This window comes from Poecilia reticulata, chromosome 3, assembly GCF_904066995.2.
Source record: "Poecilia reticulata chromosome 3, P_reticulata-male-v2, whole genome shotgun sequence".
Classification (NCBI taxonomy): domain Eukaryota; kingdom Metazoa; phylum Chordata; class Actinopteri; order Cyprinodontiformes; family Poeciliidae; genus Poecilia; species Poecilia reticulata.
The window spans coordinates 30,068,970-30,096,183 of NC_088832.1; the positions used below are offsets into that span (position 1 = coordinate 30,068,970).

The 27,214-nt window shown below is 37.8% G+C and overlaps 1 protein-coding gene and 3 long non-coding RNA genes across 4 annotated transcripts in view; 2 read left to right on the plus strand and 2 right to left on the minus strand.

Moving 5' to 3' along the window:
- The window catches only part of LOC145551165 (uncharacterized), an 82,067-nt gene extending 64,676 nt beyond the window's left edge, over positions 1-17,391 (plus strand). Inside the window, exon 4 of the long non-coding RNA XR_014087005.1 lies at positions 16,705-17,391. This is a non-coding gene — a long non-coding RNA (uncharacterized LOC145551165). The remainder of the gene's footprint in view (positions 1-16,704) is intronic.
- kcna4 (potassium voltage-gated channel, shaker-related subfamily, member 4) overlaps positions 1-26,355 on the minus strand; it is a 64,934-nt gene extending 38,579 nt beyond the window's left edge. The window contains exon 1 of the mRNA XM_017304047.2: positions 23,005-26,355. Within this exon, the coding sequence (XP_017159536.1) occupies positions 24,087-26,162 (2,076 nt within the window). The 5' untranslated portion in view covers positions 26,163-26,355 and the 3' untranslated portion in view covers positions 23,005-24,086. The remainder of the gene's footprint in view (positions 1-23,004) is intronic.
- Positions 9,694-12,351, plus strand: LOC145551163 (uncharacterized). The gene is made up of 2 exons (XR_014087003.1): positions 9,694-10,881; positions 12,125-12,351. It is a non-coding gene; the product is annotated as an uncharacterized LOC145551163 (long non-coding RNA).
- LOC145551164 (uncharacterized) lies at positions 12,483-14,868 on the minus strand. The gene is made up of 2 exons (XR_014087004.1): positions 14,234-14,868; positions 12,483-13,218 (listed from the first exon to the last, which is right to left on the minus strand). It is a non-coding gene; the product is annotated as an uncharacterized LOC145551164 (long non-coding RNA).
- Positions 26,356-27,214: the final 859 nt, after the last annotated feature.

The window sequence follows — 27,214 nt, forward strand, 5'->3', positions numbered from 1 at the left end:
GATGAGTTGTTGGTGTACACTTGGAGTAATTCTGGCCGACCACTCTTGCACAGGTTCTCAACTAATCCATGTTTTCTTGCGTTCATCTCAGTGGTTCATGGTTTTAAATCCTTAGAAATTGCTTGTTAATCAATTTTAGACTAATTGATGTCTGTTACTTTCTTTCTCATCTGTTTAATTGTTTCAGATCTGGACAAAATGTATTGGTTTTTGAGATCTGTTTCCCAATACCATGCTGTCATCCAGATTATTTGTTGATTGTGGAGGTCTGGCAGTATTCATCCTGGCTTTATCCAATTATCAACTACAACTTAAAAAAATATGTATTTAATTTCATTTGTTCCATCTGACACATTTGAGTTACGACAAAAAAAGCAGATACAGACGAAATCTGTTTGGAGGCAAATAATTTCGCAGCACTGTCCATGTGGTAAAATGTATAAAGTCACTGGTTAAAACTAATAATTATTATACAAATGATAAAAAGCTGAAAAGCAATATATAGTAAGGATAAAGTGTGTGAATATAAGTTTTCATTGGCTATCTTTAACAACCTTTAATAATTATTAATGTGAACTGCAAATAAGTCCCAGGATCACAAATGCAGCATGATGAAATCTGGGAAAGTGCACATACTGCGACTTGCTTCGTACCCACATTACAAAGATTTAAGACGAAATTAATCTTTATAGATAAACCAATAGCTTAATATAAAAGCTATTGGTTTTATATTAAGCTATTGCTTAATACACAGCAGCAATTACTTGCTGCTGTGCTGGCTATTAAGGTGATGCCCTATTGTAAACAAAATATGGGTAAACTGCTCCTCCTAAGAGTAAAATATAAAAGGATAAAAACAGCCTTATGATTCTTTATGCCCCGTTTTACCCTAGCTTTAACATTTGCCTTGGCTGAATCAGATAAGAGTGGACAACTTCAAGCACCGGTGTTCACAAAAATTTGACTTGCATAATCAGATCTCTGCTTCCACATTATCTGCTGAATTTCAAACCACACCTCATGTCACAAATATATTCAGATCCTTGAACTTCTTCCTGTTCTAATAAGTACTGATGTCGATCTTCCTAAATCTACTGGACAGAATAAGAGAGATAACCAAAGTGAAACATAAGTGATTTGTGACATCACAGAGGGCAATATCAGCGCAAAGAAATGAACCCCTGGAAATATAGCTGATCATTGAATTTTTACAATAAATTTTGAATCACTATTCAATTTTATTTGAGTCATATTATAGAGACACTTTACAATTAACAATGCTAGAAGTACAATTGTTGGAAATACAAAAAAGTGAACGTCTATCAGCCATAAAGCTTTAATGTAGAAAAAGTCTGACTTTTACCTGGTTTTAAAATTATTCTGACATAAACTTATAAAGATTATTTGATAACGCTTATTTGTTCAGTGACCCTCATTGTCATGTATATTTTGTACATGTTGGATACTTCTTAAACAAATGCTTCTACACTGTAAGAAAAAAAAACAAACACTCCATCCACTAGTGCCTTGCACAGTGTGGATGGAGAAATAAAGAAGAATGATGTATCTCCTCCCCCAAACACAACTGGGTCTTCCTACAGGACAGGACAAATCGAAACAGTTTTGGCACAAATATTTCTCAAATTTGTCTATTAATAATTTGTATAGTCAAAAGCTATTTAGTAAACTTTTAAATTACCAGTGTCCTCATTTTTGAGTTGTTTTTTGCTGGTTTTCTTTTTTCCCTGTAGTCATCTTTTGTATCTTGTATATCTGCATAACTTAAGTGAAAGCATTTAGACTGAAAAGATGAAAACATTAAAGACAACTTAAAAAGTACAAACCAAGCACAAAGTGATACATATGGCAAGCTTTGCATCCTTGCAGGTTCTCACAATAACTCTCATTCTGATTGTCCTCACATTAGCTTGGATTGACACTGTGGCATCATGGTACACAGTAACTCTTCCTCACATTTACCAATCAAACCATTTGCATGGCTCAAGATGAAGTGTGTGCATGTGTGTGTGTCAGAGAAGGGGGATCTTGGTCTTCACTGACCATGAAAGTGACTCATTTTCATGTAAGTGAGACCTGGTACGCCGATTGGTTGTGTGCAGTGTTCGCACGCGTGTGCGCACACACACACACCATTGCATCAACTAGACACGTGCACACCCAGCGAGATATACCCCAGGCCCTTCAGAGTGAGCATTAGTCACTCCACATAAAAGCATCTCGTTGCTCCAAAGCAGGGGAGCCGAGAGAACAAGTGGGAGAGGAGGTCTGTAGAGGTTTGGCCATGGCAGCCATTTCCCAACATATAAAAGCAACACTCGGTCAGAACAGAAACCCAGAGAGCTTTAAAGTTGGAGAGCCAGGCTCAAGTTTGCATAACACTGATCAATACAAGCAAAGACGCCCCCTGATCCAGTCTCAACTGGGATTTATGTTTTCTATGAGCTAGACTCACCACAGGGGGAGATGTTCTGACTATAATTGATGCTGACTGCACACGTTGCACTTATATAACTAGATATTACTGATTAGCGTTTAACATTTATAGCTGACAGGCCGGTCAGAAGTAGTGAAAAATCCATGAGGGAAAGAGGTATGTATTCAGCTGTACTAAATAATTGAGTCTGATCTGCATTCAAGGCTTGATTGTTTGATTTGAAAATGCACCGCAAGTGAGCAACACAGCGTGCATTTAGAAACTCTGCAAGAAAATGCGGATTTACGCCTCACTGATGGCGCAGTCAAATCATTCAAAACTTGTTTGGCTCAAGCATATAACAGATGGTTGTTATTGTGATCTACGTTCAAAATTTTTCAGTTAATTTATTTCCTCGATTGAAAAAACAAAAACAAAGCACGAAAGAGTTTAGAGGCTTGTGTGATGCTTATTCAAAATGTGGCTCACAAGAGCTGAAAACTTGAAATTTCCAATTAATTTCACAGCATGACAAAAAAACTAAATATATTAACTATCCGCAACAGTTTCTGCTTAATGTTTACAAGGGGTAAAAAGTTAAGCTTCACTTTATCAGTACCAAGGAGCGATGTGTTGAATGAACTAAAAAAGAACATAAACACACACGACCTGTTCAGGGTGTACCTCATCTCTCACCCAGTGGCAGCAGCCAGACGCCCCTCCCCCCGTGACAGAATTATGTTTTATAGACATATTGTCATAATACTACCCTGAATCTTTATGCCCCATAACTTAAGTACTCTAAACACCGTCTAAACCCTCGACAGTCATTAGAGACTTGGGACTGAACTTGGGGAAAATAATTTGTGAACATCCCTGCATGATGCCCAACAGCTTAATTATCTTATTCTGCAAAGTGTAAAAGCAAGCAATCCTGGAGCTGCGTAACAGGTGTAAAATTTACAAAGGGCATGACTGATGCAAGTGACAAAGCACGAAACAAGAGTTAGTGACGGATGACACAATGTTTCCAAGAATTAGCTGAGTCATTGTGCGAGGAACCCTTCTTATGCCAAAGGATTCTAGAAACAGTAACTGGACTGTGGTATATTGCCCTGTAAAAATGCAGGTATAAGGGACAAAGACATCTTGCTTTGGTATCTTTGTCATCACTACTGGAATAAATTAATGTCCAGAGTACCATCTAATCATTTCAGTTTCTGGGCACTACTAGGAAATGAAATTGAATGCTTCAATGCTTCTAAGCATTTAATGCTTAAAATGAAAACAAAAGAAAAATCTTCAATGCAAAACTGTTACTCAAATTAATGTAATATAATGCCAACAGCGGCATCAGATAAAGGATTGCCTCACTCCAACATGGTCATTTCATGAGCTATAGCTTTTGTTACAACAGTCCTTTGTGTTTGATAAAAGGACAAGTTCAGTACAATTTAATTGATTTATACATAAAAAGGTATTTAACAATTCAATGTACTAGTGATGACTTTTGAAACCTGCAAATGGCTGTTCATGCCTCATCTCAGTCTTTAGCCATTTTGTGGTTACATCCTTGTGTGTGTTTTTTTTTAAACATCTGAGTTGGTGATCAGCACCTGTGGCCCCTCGACTGTCTGCAGGACCAGCAAAGCACCCGTCCTCTGCTCCCTCGCTCATCTTCACAGAGAGCAGGAGAAAAAAGTTTTCTGTGGTTGAGCAGCTGCTCCATTTAATCAAATCTCAAGCTTGTTCACAGAGAGCAGCAGCAATGTGTGGTTTTAGGTTGCACTCTGGAAAATGAAGGGAAAAAGCCTCAACTTGATATTTCAAATCTTTGAAATGCTTACCTTTCCCAACAAATCTATAATCCTCTGTTGCCCCAGATTGTCTGTGTGCAATGGCATTCTTAATCAACATTTAGACCAATCATACCTCTGTGTGTTCTGCAGGTAAACTGGCTGAGATCCAATCTATTATCCTACAGCAAACAGTGATTTATGGTGCGTATTATATACTTTGGGCTTAATCTAGACATGCAAAATCAAACTACATTTGGTTCTTCTTATGAAGTTGGATAAACTCTAAGAGTCGGACAAAAAAAATTACTGAAAGAAGCAGCTGATTTCTCCATGGATATTGAAATCCAATACAGTGTCATGTGTGATTAGCAATGCATTCTGCACATGTAGAATAAAGTAATGCACTGAAGCCTGAGATACCATTTGATTAAAGTGGCTAATTAAAAAGCAGAGATACAGAGGAGGCTGCAAAGAATCAGGTTTCTGTCTATCAATGGATAGATGCTACATGCAAACCACAAGATGGTTTCAACTTACACCAGGCTTTAATCCCAGGATGGCTTTATTAGCTGTTGCCGTCCCATGAGGATAACGTGTTTGTGTAGAAGGGGGAAGGGAAACAGAATACTGGATGTATGTGGAATTTTGTAGAAACATCAAAAATTAGATGTCAGGAAGCACGTGAAAATGCATTCAACCACCAAGGGTGAACACAAGACACTCATTGTTTACTAGAATGATTTTGTTAGGTTTTTCATAATTTATGCAAAGCCACTCCTTTTTTTCAGTGTAGAGTGATTATATAAGATGCATTAAAAACAACAATTGATGCACACCTTTTTTTCATTTAAGTATTTTAACAAGGAGGCACTGAAAGCTCAAGAAAGTATTTTAACTTTACAAAGTCAAGGACTGTTAACTTCATGTTACCGTTATTGACCAGTACTCGGAACAATGAATCCAAGGAATTCAAGAAGGATCCAGGAACTAATTACAGATTTAAAAGTTGTTAAAGTGTTTGGAGCCATGTCTGGACACCTGCTAATTAAGACCCAATCAGTTTACACATTCTATTCAGATGTGTCACCATTTTGTAAAGACCTAAAGTACTCCTTTCTGATGAAAAAAAAAAATAAAGTTTGTTGCTGAGATTGTTCAGCAACAAGCCAAGAAGCACCAAATGTCCTTTGGAGAAAAAAGTCCATAGTAAGATGAAACCAAAATTGAGCTATTTTTATTTAATGGCAGGAAAAAATATTTCATATTTAGTTTCACCATGAGGCTTTTAAACCTAAGAGTTTGATACCAAGCCCTGTGAAGGAAACATCAGGCTTTTAAGCTGTTGCCAGTGGTACTGGTGGATTGCACAAAGTGGGTTGGAGTAGGAAGGAGAACTAACTCCAAATTATTCAACTTCACCTCAAATTAGCAGCTAGATGATTGAAACATTTATTTTACAAACAGGAGAATTTCAGTTACAATTTAGAACTGCTTTGACATATTAGGCTTCTGGAATAACTTTCCCAAACACGCTACCTCAATCCTATTAAATACAACTGAGGTTATGCTTAAAGGCTGAGTCAATGCCAGCAAGCCATTCAAATTAAATAAAGAGATGTCAGCTATTCAGCCAGAAATATGCCAAAAGGTTGTAGATAGCTGCAGAAATTGTGTGCCCAATGTAGAAATTGGAAAAGGGGCAATTACTCATGTTTTAGTGGAGATTTATGTTTTAATTTATTACATGCATACATTTGATGATTGATGGTGAATTACATAATGAGTTACTGAAAGATAGAAACTAAAGCAAGAAGTCAGGATAGACTGCAGATGCTAATGCATCAAAAAAATAACAAGGAAAAGCATTTGCACATCACTGCACTGTTGATCAGGGCTTTCTGTCTATTAAAGGAGAATCCAAACTATGCAAGAATTTTGTTACTCATACTTTCACACAGCTTGTTTAATATTTTACAACTGAGCAAGGGAAGACCTACAGACTGTGTTGTGCTTTGTTTCAGTTCTGCAGCTGGACCAGGACAAATATACCCATAAAGGGATGTAACTGCTGCTTCTGTTAGTTTAGCATCAGAATGTTCTGAACACTGAACTTATAGCAGTAGGTTAGAGGCAGCTGAGCAGATTTTTTTATTTTCCCTCTCGTAGTACAGTGAATAGTACAGTTAATTTGGTCGGTCTTAGCTATGTGAACACGCTTACTTTTATCTGCCAGCAAAAAGCGCACCGACAATAATCTATTCCAGGTTATTTTGTTTCTTTTTTGAGAAAGTATTCACATCTTCTAGATGCTAATCATGACAGAGCTGCTGTTCTGAGCTGCTAAGTCATGTTTGTCTTAGGGAGATGTTCAGCAGCTGGTGAGCCGACCCTACAGAAGCAGTGCCGATGCTGGACATGCTTCCTTATCTAGATGACAGATGCTTAACTGTATGTTTATTCTCACCAGTTTTGTTTCACTCAGTCTGTCAGCTTTCTCAGAACTGAAGAATCTGACATCAGCTGAAAGGAAATCTCAGTTACCTTCCTTCTTGCCCAGAAGCACATGGATTAATACTGCTCTTATTGAACTTCTGCAATAAAATGTCTTTTTTTAGCACTGACTAAAGTGCTCCCACAACAAAAACAAGCTGAGTTTATTCATTCTATTGTGTACTTTGGCAGTTCAGAAAGCTGTTAGGCCTGATTAATGCATTGGAAACCCAGACGAATGCTGAGACATTCCAACCTAATGAAATTCCTACTTTTATGATGTTGTTGTTCTTGTTGCTTTGGTTACTTCCAAGGAAAATATTTTATCAGGTGGACGTCATAGCTCATAAGCCACTAGTAATTCACAGTAATTACCTAAAACAGTACACTTCAAGTTATTTCTATGCTTCTATGAAATGACCAATTTCTAAGACAAAGCAACCAGCATTGTTCCAGACTATGTGATAGTCCACTAAAGACAGAGTATATATATATATATATGACGTGTATATATAGACCAGCCGGAAAGACCTAGAAGAAAATTAGAAGACCAGCTGTGCAGACATAAAAGTTTTGTATGAGCTGAAGTTTTGATGATGGTGGTGGTTTCAATTTGTGCATCTCAGATTTTAACTATAATGATAAAAGAACTGGCAAGAGTTCTGTCTTGTGTGTTTAAACATGAAATAAAACATCAGAAAGCCTTTTTCGTTTGTCCGAATAACAGTATGGTCAAAAAAAGTTCATGGAAACACAAGAATTAAAAAACAACAACAAGAATGCCCACCAACAGACCAAAACCTTGTGGGTTTTGGTTGTTTGAAATTCCTGAATGTTTTTTTTTTATGTCTCCATGTTTTTATGTCTCCATGTCTAGTTAGGTTTGGTCTTGATGTTGCTCAATGTTTTTCAATCAATGGGTTTTTGATCTGCTTTGGTTGTCTGTCTTATATTTACAGGGTTCGTAGATATTCAATTTGTGAAAAATTCACACTTTTCCATATTTAAAAAAAATCCAGTCTCTAAGCCAATTTGTGCAATATAAATGGAAGAGTTCATTATAAATTTAGGAAAACGGTCAAATGAAACCTGAAAAACGTGGATGGAAAAATCTAACTTCAATAAGCTCTATTTTGAAACTGCTAGCACTTTTTTTAATCTGTACTTCATTATTCAAGAATAAATATATTTTAAGGCAAAGTTTGTGATAAGTAATGTCTTAAATTAGACTGTGAAATAAAAATATGGTTTAAGCGATTTGAATCCCAGGTTAAATTCACTGAATTTAACCAAGAACTGCATCACAGTAAGAAAATGTCCCTCTTTATTGTCAGTAACTTACAAATACAAAAACTAAATGAAATTGTATATTAAGCAATTTTAAAACTTTTTATTTTTTCCGATGTCAATTTTCATAATTTTGTTTTTCTAAACCTATCAATTGGAAAATTATCTTATTATCTAATTATGCTTTTCTATACTTAGAGGCCTTTGTAGGAAACTTGATATCATTGTAATAATTGTGAAGAATTCATAGAAATCTTGTTTTCTTGTATAATAGAAAGGTCCACTGGCATTAATTGTTCCCTTTCCACTATTTAGCAACAGCTACACATTTTGCATGTGATGCCGCCAGCTGGTGATTATTTAGTCCTTCGAAACCAGATATAACAAAAGAAGCTTGATGCAAAGTTCAGAAGTTTATCACCAGTCTAGTTCAGGGCAGAACCATCAAATTTCCAGGAGGGAAAGTCGAAGAGCTTAATTGTCACAATGACCTTGAAGAAGAAATAACATCAATGTCAGCAATGTTTCATACAGCTGTGAACATTTGGCAAATTCAGACTTTTACAGATAAAAACAAAAATCTTTCATAGTAGTCATAGTAATCAGTGTTACTTCAGAAATGCATCTGCAAGTGTCTGCAGCCCATTTGAACACAAATAGTCATTCACGTAAAAAAAAAAATAAAAAATCCAAAGTCAACTTGAGTCCAAGTGAAGAAAATATTGCTTAAGCTAATTTTGCTGGCTGTCAATTGACTCAACACTAATCTTTACCAGTATAAAATCAGTTCATTGTGATTTTATTTGATCAATTAATATGTTTAATATGTAGCTTTATTTGTGGTACCTTGTACATCAAGAGAGGTGGGATATTTTGATTTACAGATTACTTTACTTTTCTGCCCCTCAAAATCAGAAGTGATCTTTGTGCTACCACTAAAGATCACTTGACTTTTTATATGTAATATGATTTTAAGATCTAATCTTGTTACACTGATTAACCTCTAGTGAACTGTGTTTTTTAGGACAAAAGTGCTTTCCTTATTTCAGTAACTAGGACAAACAACAAAAGGAGCTATGTGTGTGGTTAACACTGTTGAGACCACATTAAACATCCAGAAATCTTTCATTGCTAATTACTGTCACTATCCCACCACTTTCAGGCAGCTACAGAAAGTTGGGCAATTTAGAGCTCTTCTACTCTTGAAATTACCCGTCAGAGATTTTGACAACTGTAAGGTAATTTTTAACATCCATCTTTGTTTCTATCTGCCGCACATGCAAAAAGACACAAGTGTGCAGACACAAGAGCATGGAAACCATAACAATGACGAGAGCTTCCACTATTCCTTTGCTGTTTTGATAGTGGTGATGCAGCCAGAATAGAAGGTATACATCAGCAAAATGGAGGGATGAGTAAGAATGACCACATTTTGTGTAAACAAGGCATAACTGGCAGTTAAGCTGCTTTGAGAAAGACGTAGCACTTTCTCAACATTACCGGTATGTGCAACTATTTTAAAGATGTTCAAAGCTTTAAATAAATTCATATTTTTTTCAGTAGCATGATTTTACACAAAAAAGAAAATCTCAACCTTTGATTTAAAATAACCAGGAACAAAAACCATGTTAAGAAACAGACCATTCCTCTGGTTTGTTCAGAGTGCTCGGTCCTCCAGTTATGGAGAGCCATTTCAGCCAAAATTAAATAAATAAATAAATGGGTGAAATAAATAAAAAATGAGTAAAATAAATCAAAAAATGAAGAAAATGAGTGAAATAAATAAATAATTTGTTAAATAAATAATTTAGCTTTTTCATTAACCCATTTTTTCATTTATTTATTTTTCATATTATCAATTTCTCAATTTCCCTTTTTTCATTAATCTATTTTTCATTTACCCACTTTTCATTAATCTATTTTTCATTAATTTATTTTTCAATTAACCACTTTTCAATTTCCCTTTTTTATTAACCCAATTTTTTCATTTATTTATTTTTCCGATTATCAATTTCTCTATTTCTCTTTTTCATTAATCTATTTTTCATTAATCTATTTTTCATTTGTCCATTTTTTCATTTATCCCTTTATCTATTTACCCATTTTTCATTAATCTATTTTTTAATTTAAACATTTTTTGATTTCCTTTTTCCATTAACCCGATTTTCTATTTCCCAGTTTCATTAATCAATTTCTCATATATCCCTTTTTTATTTACCCAATTTTCTTTTATCTATTTTTCATTCAACATTTGTTTGAAAAATCTTTACTTTTCCCATTTTCCAATTCCCCTTATTTATTTAGTATTTCCTTATTTTCTTATTTATCACATTCTATTTCCCCGCAAAACTTAGGGAAAAAATAAATGCAAATGAGGAGAGGCACGTCATCAGGCTACAACTTCCCCAATTGGTTGGTTAGCGTCACACCCATACTTTGCTTCAAGAAAGATGGCGACCTACTAACGGGTTATCAATAAGCTGAAGCTCATTAACTTCATTAGAAAATAGTGTTATTACTCCTGACTTTAGTTCTCGTGTGGCCGCTCAGACAGAACGTGTTTCAGTTGGCGGCTCTCATGGACTCAGAGCTTCACCGTCGGGAGTTTTTATAGTTTGAACGAAGCGGCCGCTGAAGTTGGCTTACGATTGAAGGTTCGGGACACCTTCGTAGCTACCAGCTGTGATCCAACTATAAGGAGCAACTTTACTGTACATCGTAAGTGAACTGCAATATCCAGAGGCAGCTCTACGGACCATCGGGCTGAAAGAATGAGAGTGGAGAGCCTTGGAGATCTGCATCGGAGTCCATCTTTCAGACATGCACCGCTGCTGTCCGTCCAGGATCCTCCGGTTGCCCAGACGTTGCACGGTAAGCTACTAACGCTGATGTTTGTTTTCCAACTACAGTCATATTTAATCAATAGGGCTCAATTACGATCGTGGGAGGGTTTGAGTTGATCTCGGCAATAGGTGACAAGCTGAACGCCTCCAGGATGTTGAGACCAGCACGTCCTCTGATCCAATACATCTTAAGGATAAAATCAACAAAACGTGTTCAAATTAATGGCCCAACAGGTTGATTAAAGACAGTAAAAAGGTAGGAGTGGTTTCGAGTCGATCGCCTTGTTTTACCTTTGTAAACAGAAAACCTGAATACAGTGACCTTTAGTGAGGGTTCAGAATGGATAAAAGCTGAACTCCTTTGCCTCTCTTGGTTACATCCCTGAGGTGTGCCCACATGCATATAAAGTAAATATGACTATTAATTTAAGTATTTCTTTGTATGTATAACTTGACCACCTTAGTTTGCCTGTTTTTGGTCAACGTGTGCCACAACATTTGGTTACTGTTCCTTAGAGGTGGACAGAGGACCCACAATTTATCCTCCAGGAACAACAGCAGCACTTTATCATGTTTTTACTCAAAGTAAATCGTAGCTGAATAAGAAATTAAACAAGAGTAAAGAAGCATTTGGTAAAAAGTTGATCAGTACTGAGTAACTGATCAAGTTATCAGTTATTTCATATCTAAAAAAAATTATTAGAAGGCCCAAAATATTAAGTTCAGTGGAAATGTTGGTATTTTAAAGACAAAATGAAAAATTAGTTTAAATAATAGTGATGCTTCATAATAAAATGACTTGAGTAAAAGTAAAAAGTTCAGCATAGTAAGAGTATTCCTAAAAGTTCATTTGAGTTTCAAAAAGTTACTCAACTATATTTAAGTAAATGTAATTAGTCACTCCTAAACTCTGCCCTTCTGAGGGATGAATCATGAATCATAACAATGTGGACCAAGTGCATGTGGGCCAAGTGTGGCCCACATGCATATGCACTGTAGAAAATGAGAAGCTGACATTCACAAATGACATTGAAATAAATTCTAGTCCAACTTCTGGTTTGTTGCTATTCCTCTGGATCCTGTTGGAGGAAAAATATCCCAACTTCACAAGATGTGGCTTTAACCTAACTCCTGTCAGTCTGAAGCTTCTCATATTTAGGTCATCAAACCAAAGTTCAGATCTACCATAACTGGTTCCATCGCCACCAGGTCAAAAGTACAGCTTTTTGGCGCAGCACATTCATTAATGTTTCCATCATGTATGTTTTCAGATGCAGTTCATCCTGCAGGCCTCTGGTCTCAGTGTTTCCCTTCAGACTCCCAGTGGGCTCACAGCTTCAGGAAGACCAGAGACCTTCACCTTTCTGGAGCAGGAACACTCGGCCACATGCACTGGTGACACATTCATTTAAAAAAAATTGGCTGTTCTTATACCATTGATATGCATGAACCGTCTGTATTTTACCGTTTTGAATAAATAAACTGATTATGAAATCTGTGTTCCTTCTAATATGTGAAGTTCTAATTTAATCAAATCTCATGTTTTCACGTCCCAGAGACAATAAAATGATCGTTTGTTTGTGGCTTAAAATAAACGAACCAAACAAAGCTACACAAATAGAATACAGATTGAAAGTTTTGGACCTGTTTTATTTTTTGGTTTCATTACACTGAAGATTCTTCAACATGAAGCTAAACAGTGAGTAGAGTACCATGTATGTACGACAACGTAGAAATGAACAAACATGACATATTGGGTTCTTAATAGCAACCCTAGCAGTTATTTTACACAGCTTGGTTTATTGAATAATGATTGTGTTCATTTACGGACGCCTTCAATTGGAAATCTGCAATCTGAAGCGTCAGTGAAATAGTTTAACCAGTCAGTCCTCAGGTCGTCTGCCCTGCATGTTTCAGGCCTCAGTAAATGTCTGATGGATGAGCTAATGCTATCGTTTGTATCAGGTGCTCTGGAACAAACACTTTAAAATGTTAATGTCCTGTGTAACAGAGTGATATAGACACATGTTTTCATCTCACTGTCATTTCCACTCTATAGCTGAAGCTCATCACATTTCTGGATGTTCTGTGTTTCAGTTAAATTGAAGTTAGCAGGTTTTTAATCAGGGCCACAACACCCTGTGTGTGTTGGGTTTAAGAAAAGAGGCTGCTCTGTTGAGCACCAGCATTCATATTTCCTCTGATGTTTGGGTGAACTCTTCTCTGTGGAGGTCGGCCGTCTCTCTGCTTCTTCCTGAAGGAGACCCATCAGGAGTTCTGGTGCTGCTCACAGTGCAGACGGTTCTCCTCACTGTCAGCCCTGGTCCCTCTCAGCCAGGATCTCCAGTCATTCTGTTCCTTCACCCTTGAATAAACATAACAGAATATGTTCTGGGTGTTATTTATGATTCATTTGTTAATTGAAACAATGTTTAGTATCAAAATAAGATTAATTTATTTCCTTAACAGTTCCTTCTCCTGTTCCCTCAGAAGGGCAGAGTTTAGGAGTGACTAATTACATTTACTTAAATATAGTTGAGTAACTTTTTGAAACTCAAATGAACTTTTAGGAATACTCTTACTATGCTGAACTTTTTACTTTTACTCAAGTCATTTTATTATGAAGCATCACTATTATTTAAACTAATTTTTCATTTTGTCTTTAAAATACCAACATTTCCACTGAACTTAATATTTTGGGCCTTCTAATAATTTTTTTTAGATATGAAATAACTGATAACTTGATCAGTTACTCAGTACTGATCAACTTTTTACCAAATGCTTCTTTACTCTTGTTTAATTTCTTATTCAGCTACGATTTACTTTGAGTAAAAACATGATAAAGTGCTGCTGTTGTTCCTGGAGGATAAATTGTGGGTCCTCTGTCCACCTCTAAGGAACAGTAACCAAATGTTGTGGCACACGTTGACCAAAAACAGGCAAACTAAGGTGGTCAAGTTATACATACAAAGAAATACTTAAATTAATAGTCATATTTACTTTATATGCATGTGGGCACACCTCAGGGATGTAACCAAGAGAGGCAAAGGAGTTCAGCTTTTATCCATTCTGAACCCTCACTAAAGGTCACTGTATTCAGGTTTTCTGTTTACAAAGGTAAAACAAGGCGATCGACTCGAAACCACTCCTACCTTTTTACTGTCTTTAATCAACCTGTTGGGCCATTAATTTGAACACGTTTTGTTGATTTTATCCTTAAGATGTATTGGATCAGAGGACGTGCTGGTCTCAACATCCTGGAGGCGTTCAGCTTGTCACCTATTGCCGAGATCAACTCAAACCCTCCCACGATCGTAATTGAGCCCTATTGATTAAATATGACTGTAGTTGGAAAACAAACATCAGCGTTAGTAGCTTACCGTGCAACGTCTGGGCAACCGGAGGATCCTGGACGGACAGCAGCGGTGCATGTCTGAAAGATGGACTCCGATGCAGATCTCCAAGGCTCTCCACTCTCATTCTTTCAGCCCGATGGTCCGTAGAGCTGCCTCTGGATATTGCAGTTCACTTACGATGTACAGTAAAGTTGCTCCTTATAGTTGGATCACAGCTGGTAGCTACGAAGGTGTCCCGAACCTTCAATCGTAAGCCAACTTCAGCGGCCGCTTCGTTCAAACTATAAAAACTCCCGACGGTGAAGCTCTGAGTCCATGAGAGCCGCCAACTGAAACACGTTCTGTCTGAGCGGCCACACGAGAACTAAAGTCAGGAGTAATAACACTATTTTCTAATGAAGTTAATGAGCTTCAGCTTATTGATAACCCGTTAGTAGGTCGCCATCTTTCTTGAAGCAAAGTATGGGTGTGACGCTAACCAACCAATTGGGGAAGTTGTAGCCTGATGACGTGCCTCTCCTCATTTGCATTTATTTTTTCCCTAAGTTTTGCGGGGAAATAGAATGTGATAAATAAGAAAATAAGGAAATACTAAATAAATAAGGGGAATTGGAAAATGGGAAAAGTAAAGATTTTTCAAACAAATGTTGAATGAAAAATAGATAAAGAAAATTGGGTAAATAAAAAGGGATATATGAGAAATTGATTAATGAAACTGGGAAATAGAAAATCGGGTTAATGGAAAAAGGAAATCAAAAATGTTTAAATTAAAAAATAGATTAATGAAAAATGGGTAAATAGATAAAGGGATAAATGAAAAAATGGACAAATGAAAAATAGATTAATGAAAAATAGATTAATGAAAAGAGAAATAGAGAAATTGATAATCGGAAAAATAAATAAATGAAAAATTGGGTTAATAAAAAAGGGAAATTGAAAAGTGGTTAATTGAAAAATAAATTAATGAAAAATGGGTAAATGGATAAAGGGATAAATAAAAATAGATAAATGAAAAAGAGAAATTGGGAAATTGATAATGTGAAAAATAAAGAAATGAAAAATGGGGTTAATGAAAAAGCTAAATTAAAAAATGGTTAAATGAAAAATAGATTAATGAAAAGTGGGTAAATGAAAAATAGATTAATGAAAAAAGGGAAATTGAGAAATTGATAATATGAAAAATAAATAAATGAAAAAATGGGTTAATGAAAAAGCTAAATTATTTATTTAACAAATTATTTATTTATTTCACTCATTTTCTTCATTTTTTGATTTATTTTACTCATTTTTTATTTATTTCACCCATTTATTTATTTATTTAATTTTGGCTGAAATGGCTCTCCATACTCCAGTAAGCCCTCGTGACTAAAGTTTATTGGTCTTAGAACTGAGATGACCATAGAAGGATGTTGGCTTTGTGAGTGGTGAATTATTTCTGCGTTAATTTTGTCATTTGTTTTGAATTATTACACAAATCGAAGACTGAAAAACAATTAGTTTTCAGTTTTCTGGCAAGTCCACTGGAATTTTATTTTAAATATCTAACTGTTTAAAAGAGTTCTCAATGCGATTTACTCTAACAAGGCTCTGAGGCCTCTGGAATAGAAACAGGCCCAAAACATCAGCGATCTTCCACTACACTTAATGAGCTGCTTTCTCACGTTGCCATACTTGATTTCATGCACAGCCAACTATATTTTATAAAAATGTTTAGAATTAATTGTGTCATTTTGAAAGGGAATGAAATTAAACTAAGCTTAATTTCTATTTTCAGATTTTTGTTCTGTTCTTTTGCTTGCTTTTGTTTTAAATGTATTTTCTTTTTAAATAACTTTGTTTAATCTTTTATTTTCACTATGTTCAATAATGTAAAACTCAACAAACAAAAAAAATCTTTATTTTGTAGACTGAAGCCAGTTGAGTGAATCTTCTCCATTAATAATAGTAACACAATTAAGAAAGATGAATAGCCCACTTAACAATACAAAGTACATAGTTTAAACCCCTACAAAATTAGTTTTTAAAAGCCTTGTCTGATCTGTTGTTGATCATCTATGCACATATCGCATCAAAACATGCAAAAGAACAACTAATTTCCATTTTTGTGGACTCTAAAAAAATTAAAGTAGCAGTTGTTTAGCAACCACGAATGTATTTGCAGCACTGATGGAAATCAAAGATTATCTAAAGGCCGTTTCAGACAGGTAACCGTTCAGTTTTATGCCAACATTTAAAGGGTGCAGTTACGCTGATGGGTGTTTCCGGTATCGACTGCGGCCTGCCTTCAGGGGGCAGGAAAAATATTTAAAATACTCACGAGAAAACTGTCACACTCATTTCCTCCTCCTAGATAATTGGTAGGCAAATCAACACCTCTCTGAAGCGGGATCTTTTGTAGAGAAAGAATTGATTGCAGGACCATTGTGTTAGACTGCAGTCGTTTTAGCTATTGCTGAATTTCAATGCGCTTTTTTTTTTTAAATCTGACTCTACAGTGTCCCATCGATATGTCCCCCGTAGCTCGCCTGGTGTAATCTGGGATGGACTCCAGCACTCTCTGACCCTGAGCACGTCTACACAGATCCAGAAGATGGATGGCTGTCCTGGCTGCAGGTGGGAGTCATTTTCTCTTCAGCTAAATGAGCTATTATTCAGCAGGGTCAGTCGTGACTTTGACCTTTCGGTTGTCAGCACAATTTGGTATCCTCTATGCAGATCAGGCTGTTTGAGTCTGAAGGAGTCACTAAAACACAGACTGCAGAATGTGCGGAGCCTAATTCAGTGACACAACTGTTGAAGCAGACAGGGCAGAGAAAACCTGAAGCTGAGTCTATTATTCACACCTGGAACTGTTTAAGAAGAAGCATTATGAAAAGAGGCCACCATTATGAAGCTTCACAAAAAAGAATGTACAGCTAAATTAGGGGACATTTAAAACTTGTAATGCTGAGCTGATTGAACTCTAGATTATTATGAAAACATCATCATTCATCTGCATGAGAAAATTACACCCCTAGTTAAGAACATTTCCATCTCAAAGATCTATATTAAACAAGCAATGCAGCCCTTCTACTTTTCTTTACGGTGCCTTTTATACCTCTGATGATCTTTATTACAGAGCAATAACCACCAGGTTCTGGTGTGTTTTGGGTGCAATTCATAGCCCCAATTCAATTGGGGGATATTTCGTCCCTACAAACTTCCATTTCCTACCGATACTTAAACCTTTACATTTACATAATCTCTGAGATTATGTTTGTAAAAATACTCAAAGATGCTCAAATCTCAAGTGTAACTCAGTTTAATTGAATATATCCTGGAACTTTGCATTGCATCTTATTTTTATTTACTTTTGTTTTAATTCTCATTTAGGTCCATTGACCCTTATGAAATATGAGATTATGAACCCTGATCAAACCAGAATAGTAACAAAACCATATTTTCCATCGTATACTAGCAGTAAAATATCAAAAAATATTTTTAAAAATAGCTTATTTTCAGAGTAGAAAGATCCCAAACCAAATGTGAATTGATGTGTGGCTGGTACAAAATGTCCTGCAGCAGACAGCTCTGTTTTATACTCTAAAAACTTTGGCACAAAGTGTTACTTTTTTTGTTGAACAATGATATTCAGCATAATTTTCTCTTTTTTTTCAGACTGAAGCCTGTTAGAAAAAAGAAAACTGATTAAATTGATACAATAAATTTAAAAAGAAAAGAAAACTTCGGGTGAAATCATATTAGAAGGTGAAATCTAATATGATCTAGTTATATTAAGTAAGTTGAAAGGTAGAAATGAATGGTGGAGCCGAGGAGGTGGTCGCACATTTCTGGACTGAATGTTTCACATGCCAAAAGGTTTAAGATACAACAACAAGTGTCACCAACACAACAAACTTGAAGCAACATCTGGTGACAAGAAATCCTGAAATCAGCTCATAGGTAAGTATGCTTTAGCTAACATATAGGCTGAGCTACCATGTTTTACAAAGTTACATACTGAAAGATATTGTGTTACTGTGATTGCTGGAGGAGCAGCTGGAAGCTGCCTGTTGCTAGTGGTACTGGTGGATTGAACCCTGTGTTTAGAGCTGCATGAAACTGAAATCGGCTTAATGTACTTCACCTGACAGCGAAGTTGTTGAAAACCATCAGGTTTTAGTGGCTTCGCTAGAATTTAATACCCAGTAGTGTTATTGGGATCATTTTCTAATTGCCTGATTTAAAAAAAAAAAAAAGAAATATTTAAATAAATATAAAATAAGCTGCTTAGCTGAAAAACATGAATCTGAAGTCCAAAAATTCAAAATGCGACAGTCCGATGCACAGGAGGTCGTCGATCAGCATTGATTTGTGAACAGAGAATGAACTGACTTCATTCTCTGTCCACAAGAGGCAGAGAAAGTGGACCTTTTCTGTCCACTTTGCAAGCAACTTTGTTGCTGTTTGTAAAGTGTATTTTTTTTCCACAAGAGTGTTTACACTTTCTAATTGTGGCATTGTTTGAGGAATGTTTGTTACATTGTTGTTCAGTTCAAATCGTTTAATCATTTAAAGCATTTGTAAATTGAAATAGCTTAAATATTGGGCAACAAATTAGCAATTGGAGAGAAAAAAAAGGTAACGCTTCATATTTATATTTATTTCCAAACACCAAACCTAACCTTGTTTCATGCACACTTCTTTTTTAAAACAGAAATTTTAGTTTTTGAAATAATGCTAAAAGTTAACTTAAAGTATTAGAATTTTGCCACAAAAAAAATTTCTTTTATCACAATATTTTAGTGTATTTATTTATTTTTATTTATTATGTGTGCAATTTGTGTATAACGGGTATTATTTAGAATTACTGTTTTTCAAACTCATCTGGAAAGCATATCCTACTATTTTTATACTACAATATTGCAAAAAAAATAAATAAATCAACTAACTTTTAAAAAATAACTTTATTTTGCCCAAGGAAAAATATTTCAAGAAATTTATTGTCTTAAAGGTGTGAGAGCATTGTGCTAAACGTTTTTGTCAGAAAAATATTGAGTATATTTTAGCTTACTAAAATGTAGTAAAATTTGGTCTGCCAAAACAAAAATGACAAAACAAGCATCTTAGTATGGGTTACTAAAATATTTGGACTAAGATTAAATTAAGAAGTACTTATATTGACAGAGGTATAAAACTACTAAGGCATGAAATGCAAAACCTCTGTACCAATATTATAATGAACATTGAACTATTTTGTTCTATATTGAAGCACAGTAATGTGAAAAAAGGCTTACAAGAGCCTGATCAGCTTTTGCCTTGTAGTTGCATCATATAACATATATTTGTAATTAATAAAATCAAGCTCGTGTAACACAGAAACCTTTTAGGGCACTGCAGTTACTGACTTTTCTCTGACTTTGGTTACATGTCTTACAAAGGTGACCTCAAGACTTTGTTCTACAGGATGAGAGGTCATATTTCTTCTACTTTCAATAAAAAACATCTAAATCCTTCAGACCAGCTCAGTATTACAGATAAATTGTCTCTGACTATTATCTGATTAGCAGAACTGCCATTTAACTTTCTATTGCCCAGCCAGACTAATTTGGACTCTGCCCTATTGTTACATAACCTAGTCTGACATTATCTACAGCTGATTTATTTCCACTTCTTCTCTATGTCCTTCAACAGGCTCGACATACCTTTGGAGAAATACCCATAAATACCTCAGATTTTCTCTTCACGTAGCCAAGCCATATGGCTTGTATCTACACTACAAACAATCAGCCTGCACGTGACAGTAGGATTCACAGTGCCTCCGTGGCTGTAGATGTAGACTGTTTTCACAGTCAGCTCAGCAGCCACAAGCCTTAGAATATGCCTGACCCACACACACTTTGCTGAAAAATGTTTTGGATTGTGCCTCTTGCTGTAAGCCACATTATGTAAGTGCTGAGTGTGAGGTGTCAGGAGCTGGCTGGGTGCCAGCATGGTGCTGTGGATGTTTGGATGTGGGTGTAGGTGTTAAAAATATCTTGTATGAATAGCTCCTCCGAGGATATAAGCTATGCAACAAATTATTATGCACCGGTGCTGTGATTGTGTTGTGAGATGCGCTGATGTAATGTGTGATGGCTGAATCAGTCTGCTAAATTAGAAGTTAAGTTGGAAATTAAGTTTTTATGTAAATATTCTGGTGCTGTATGAAAAGCACTGGAGTGTGCTATTTTTATAGCAAAATCACAGTAATGAATTTACCAAGAGGTTTGTTTCTGATAAGAAATGAGGTAAAGATCTCTAAAAGGATAAAAAAGCGATGTGAAAGGGGCATCAGTTTGAGAAGAGTACTTTTCATGATTTTATTCACATTTGGAGGCATTTTTGGGCTGCAGCAGTCAAATCCATTTTTTTAATTGCTGACACTGATATTTTGATCATTCATCTTTGTGGATGGGCATGACATATTTGTGGTTGAAATTATTTCTTACCATCCCCTAAATTTCAGACCTCCTTCAGATTTTCTTTCATATTTAAGTCTGAACTCTGGCTGTGCCTCTTTAAAATGTTAATTATTTATGGTCAGAAGCAATTGATTGGATTTAATGTTTAGATAACTTTTTTGGTATAATTAGAAAATTAGAATTAGCATCTTACATCTTAGATGCAAGCTATTTCCTAGTACACACCTAACTTTTTGACATAGTCTATACATTTTCATTAGGGATGAAGTTGGGACAATTCCTTAGGCTTAATGTCAGCCTTCTTTGTCCTAGCTAGAAAAGGTTTTTATGTCTGTTTAGTACTATTATCATGCTGGAATCCAATTTTCTTCAGGTTTAAACAATCAGCCCTTCCCTACAGCGAAGCCTGGTGGTGGTAGCGTCATGCTATGGGGATGTTTTGCAGCAGCAGGAACTGGTGAACTTTTCAGGATAGAAGGAAAGATGAACACAGCAATGTATAGAGAAACCTGGCTGAAAACCTGCTCCAGAGCATCTTGACCTCAGACTGGGGCAACGGTTCATTTTTCAACAAAACAGCAACCCAAAGCACTTGGTCAAGATCTCAAAGGAATGGCTTCAGAACCACTCTGTGAATGTCCTGGAGTAAACTTCTCTAGTGAGATCTAAAAAGTGGCTGACAGATATCTCCCAACCTAATGAAGTTTGAGAAGTACTGCGAAGAAGAATGGGGGAAGCTGCCTATAGATAGTTGAGCTCAGCTAGAGGCATCATATTCAAACAGACTTGAAGCTTTAATTGCTGCCAAACGTGGACGAACAAAGCACTGAGCAAAAGCTGTGCTTACGTACGTAAATGAGATTTCTTGGTTTTCTATTTCAATAAATTTACAAATATCTCACAAACCTTTCCCCACATTTGTGTGTGGACTTTTGAGAAAAAAGATTCATTAATACAATTTGTAATATAGCTGTAACATAAAATGTGACTAAGTGAAGCGCTGCGAATACTTTCCAGATGCACTGTAAAAGAAATTTGTAATTGTGCACCCAATTCTTGTCTTTATAATAAATTAAAGTCATTTACTCAAATTTAACATGACATCCACATGTGCTGATGATGAGTGAATGTAAATGTCTGGCCAGGACTGTGAGTTCATTCTGAGAATAAACTACACTGAAGGCTGAAAACTTTCCACTTTGTCTAAGAGGCATATTCAGCTTTCAAACTAGCTGATGTCATGGAGTCCTGCTCCTCTGTACACTCTTAACTGAGAGATTTAGAGTAAACAGAGTGAAATTTTCCTCTGGTTGTAAAGCCATCTTTCTACTGCCAAATGCTGCTCAGCACAAACACAACTGCAACCATTACACACCCAAAGCACACTTCTCCCTGGTCCAAAGCTTTAACCTTTTAGACATGGTTAGATTGAGTATGCAAGAAAGCTTTACTAAAACACTGAGATCATAAAAGTTAATTTATTGGACTTATTATGAGTGCTACACACCAGATCCTCATGTTACAGTTTCCTCCTACTACATCTGCTGTTTGGAGTGAAAATGCATGCAGTAAAAGAAGTAGAAAGCTGAGACCTGACAAGTCTTATAAATAAGCGTTTTATGTCTGAACTGTCTAGTAGGGAAAGGAAGAAAACTCTATGGCTACTTCAGCACTTTATCAAGAGTTATATAAAAAGGATCACATTCAATATCCTATTGAGTTTAATTACAAGTAAAATAAAAAGTGACTGTACAAAAGTGCAAAAATTCTTAGCTGGAAACTTTCCAAAAACATTTGGCACAAGTTCTGAGGAGGCTGACCTGATGTCACCTTGAATGAGATAATGGCAGCTGTTATTAATTGATCAAATATAATTAGATCCCTGCATGTTGTAAAAGAGAACCATTAACTAATAATGGCAGAAAACTGAGTCCAGGCTCTTCAGGATCTCTTTTAAGCACAGTCTTATCAGTGCCTTTATAATCCGGTATTTGTCTTCCACAACAACAGATGAGATATATTAAACAACAAGGTATTAAGCTATGCTCCTTAAAAACTAAGTGCAGTTCTTTAGTTTAACATCAAAATGTAAAGTAGGAATCAGATTCTAACTTCAGTTTTTTTTTTACCCATCTATTGTATAGGACCACATTTTTAAACTACTTTTAAAGGGTATAGTGCACTAAGCGTGTTTGATTCAAAACTAACAGATACGTGTATTACTGCTTACATGTGCCTCCCCAAGACTGTGCCACCGTGGGCAATGAGCCACAATTGTGATTACCTACATCAAAAACCCACAATCACAATTCAGTAAAAGTTGGCTTTACACAGAAATTGAACACTACATACCTTGGAAGACATCCACATCCTGATTATCTTCTGTGCTCGGAGATAATCAAAAGTCCTCTTGAGCAAAAAAAAAAAATATATGGGTATATATAAATATATATATATACCTTTTTGTGCACTGAGTCCAGCAGAAAGGCGAGAAAATTGCTCATAATCTCTCCTTATAAAGAGTTTCCACGTCAGAGTCTTTTACGCTGTAACTTTCCATATTCATCTTTGTAAAGGGATATTGTCATTTTGAGGTGCTTTTAATGAAAAAAAAAATGTTGCAGCCGAGGCTTTAAGAGTGTTCATAGAAAACCTGGGCTGGGTGACTTCTCCAGCCATTTTAAACAATGACACCTGTGCTTAGCTCTCATTGTGGGTCTTTTTTTATTATTATTATTTTTGGCCTCTTATGGAAAAGCTTATTTCAATATAGCCCTGGTTTATTTAATGCCTACGTTATGACATATCTCATCAATGTGTAGATCATTTTTGTTTGAGTATTTTAAATGAACAAAGATAAAAGTATTCTCTCTTAGGCGTCTTTTATGTGAATAGAGCTCAGTTTTATATTTTTGTTTTCTGGCAGACTAAGTGAAATAGTTTCTCCTTTTCTCTACTCATACATTCTGTATCCAGGTGAGCAGAGGATGACCATCTGAATGTCCTACAGTTACTGTCTCTAACCCAGCGCAAATTCTACTTATAGTGCAAACAAATTTTAACTTTATTGCATAACAGCAAAAACGACTGTCCCTACCCCTGTGATGTGACAGATGAAAGTCATAAAGTGCGAATGCATAGCCTGTTGTCTGATTCAGATTCCATGTCAGATTTGGAAGCCCACACTGGATAAACGGATAAATCTGTGTCTATCAGGCAAATTTAGGCATGGATGCCATTAAGGTGCCAATTGGTGGCCTATGATTGTGAATGTGTGTGCGTGTGTGTGTGTGTGTGTGTGTGTGAGGGGTCTCTGAGGCGAGCGTAAAACGTATATAGGCCTATTGGGGGGTATGATTCAGCTGCTGCTGGCCAGAAAAAGTCTTTAATCGGATGTGTATCTTGTTTAGAAAATAATAAAATAAAACTCTTAGTCACACGTCAGTCTGAATTGATTTCGAGTTAGTACTGTTTTTTCTGCTTATGTCTGTGCCATTTCCTTTACTGGGGCTTTTGTCCAACCCGCAGAGCGACTCCGTCACCCCCTCCTCCATCTCCATGTACTCCCCTTTGTCACCCAGCGAGGAGCCAGACGGCGAGCCTTTGAACTTCCTAAGAAAGTCCGGGAAGTACGGGCAGCCCGGCGGCATGCTCTCCACCACGGGCGACTGGTCCTCGTTGTCCGTCTCCCGGTGATAAAAGTAGTTAAAGTTGGACACTATAACGGGCACCGGGAGCGCGATGGTCAATACGCCCGCGATCGCGCAAAGGGAGCCCACTATCTTCCCACCGACAGTGATTGGCTTCATGTCGCCGTAGCCCACCGTGGTCATGGTAACCACGGCCCACCAGAAAGCGTCGGGGATGCTCGTGAACTGCGAGGTGGGCTCGTCCGCCTCGGCGAAGTACACCGCGCTGGAGAACAGGATGACGCCTATTACCAGAAAAAAAATGAGGAGGGCCAGCTCCCGCATGCTGGCGCGCAAGGTATGCCCCAGGATCTGCAGCCCCTTGGAGTGTCTGGATAGTTTGAAGATGCGGAACACCCTGACCAGGCGGATTATTCTCAGAATGGCGAAGCTCATCGCCTGCTGCCCGTTGCCCTGGTGCTGCGCCAGGTCCGTGCCGAGGGTTATGAAGTAAGGCAAAATGGACACGATATCTATAGAGTTCATTATGTTTTTAAAGAAAGCTGTCTTGCTTGGACTCGCAAAAAATCGAACTATAATCTCAAAGGAGAACCAGATGATGCAGACCGTCTCCACGATGAAAAACGGGTCGTTGAAAGGTGTAAATCCGTGGTCAGGCTGAGAGGAGTTCTGGCGTGGCTGCAGATACTCTTTTTCATCCCTGAACTCGGGCAGCGTTTCCAGACAGAAAATGACAATAGAAATGACTATGACCAGGACAGACACCACCGCTATGCCCCTGGCAGGACTCGAACTCTCTGGATACTCAAAAAGGAGCCAAATCTGGCGCTTGAACTCGTCCTCCGGCAGAGGTTTCTCCTCCTCCTTCACAAAGCCCTCATCCTCCCGAAACTTCAGTATCGCCTCCTCGCCGAGTTCATAAAACTTTACCTCCTCGGAAAATATGTCAAACGGGACGTTGACAGGTCTTTTTAACCGCCCTCCTGACTGGTAATAGTAAAGAATGGCGTCAAAACTCGGCCGGTTCCTGTCGAAGAAGTATTCATTCCTCAACGGGTCAAAGTACCTGATTCGCTTGTCGGGGTCTCCCAGAAGGGTGTCCGGGAACTGAGTGAGCGTCTTCAGCTGAGTTTCAAACTTCAGCCCCGACACGTTGATGACGACCCTCTCACAGCAGCCGCACTCGTTGTAAACGTTCTCGTATCCGGACTGGGGACGCCTGTCGGTGATAGACACGGTCTCCTCCTCATCATCCATGTTGCACCGAAAGCTCGACCTCTTGCTCCCCCGTCCGCCCTCCGCCGCCTCTCCCCCCTCCGCCTCCTCCTCCTCCTCCTCCTCCTCTTCCTCCGCTCCCTCGGCCTCTTCCTCCTCTATCATGATGTCCTCCTCGGATCCGAGCAGCGCCAGCTCCGAGTGGCGCAAGTCCCCTCCGAGAGTGCTCCGGTTGCGCCTCCACCGACCGACGCCGCGCTGCTTTTTCCGCTCTCTGAGAACTCTGTGCTGCTGTTGCTGTTCGGGCTCCTGCTGCGAGGAGGAGGTGGTGGTGGAGGAGGAGGAGGGGCGCGAGGCGGCGCCGCTGCTGCTGATGTTGGCGGAGGAGGAGGCGGCGCGAGACTGATGTTGGCGGTTGTTAAGGAGATGAGCGCCCGAGGAGGTGGCGGAGGTGGGGCCCCCCGCGCCTCCCTCCGCACCGGAGCCACCGTCGGCTGCTGCAGCCGCGGCCGCCGCCGCCGCCGCTCTCGACTGGGCAGCCTGGCGCTCCCTCTCGCGCTCTCTCTCCCGCGCGCGGGCTTGGGCATATCCATACGGCAGGTGACTGTTGCACCCGCCGTCCGCACCCACCATGGCAAACTCCATTTTTGTAAAGGTTCGGTCCGCGAAGGCTACAGAGCCCTCGTCAAGGCGGATGCAGACCAGAGGATAAAAGTTGCAGCTCTGTCGCGCAGACACAGAGAGACTGAGGCATCAATCGTTTAGAAAGTCAGATTAACAAACACACCTCAGTAAGGTCCATGTTGGCTGGAGTCCGCGTTGCTACTTACATGATAAAAAAAAAAAAAAAAACATTGATGAGCATATCTTGTTGCGCCCAGTGTATATTTTATGACATCATTACCATAACCAAACAACACCAGGGCCGGTGGCATAGCCTGTTACGCAGATGCTGTGTCAAACTTGCAGCGCCCCTTTTATGCTCAGCATGATAAATCACCGAGTCAACAAGCGACACCCAAACAGTCTTTCTTCGGCTTCTCCGGTGCCCATCAGGTGGTTAACTTCTCAGCCCGAAAAAGCGTCTTTTGATCCTCCGTGGTCGCCCATGGTTGCCATTTTTTATGAGATGAGATTTTTTTTTTTATGGCTCTTAGCTCTTATGTTTTGGAGCTCCGATGAATCTGAATGACTTTGTTCCTCCGATGCGCTCAGCAGCTGCGAGAAGGAAAAAAAAGAGAGAAAACACCAATTGGTCTATGCAAAAAAAAGGGGGATGCGTTTATGGAAATGTCAGTTGTTTTTGTGAATACATTGACCACGATGCTACTCGTATTACGCGTCTTCACGGCTTTATTATTATTATTATTATTATTATTATTATTATTATTATTATTATTATTAGCTTTGGTACATCAAAAATAGATATATGCTTACAATAACATTGCGCACGAAATTATGTTATTAAAGTATCATTCTTTCATCCTTACTTACATTTAAAAAGGGGGGCCAAAATAAATCGCCTCTGTCCCCCCTACAAACAAATCTGATGGAAGAGGAGGAGGCGGAGGAATGCTGGGTGAGGATGCAGCTCTCCGTCTGTGCTCAAATCCTCTTCTTGGTTTTGGGGTGTAATATCACAAATCCCTCGTCGCATCCGGCGGGCAACCATATCCACATCTACATCCAGCATATAC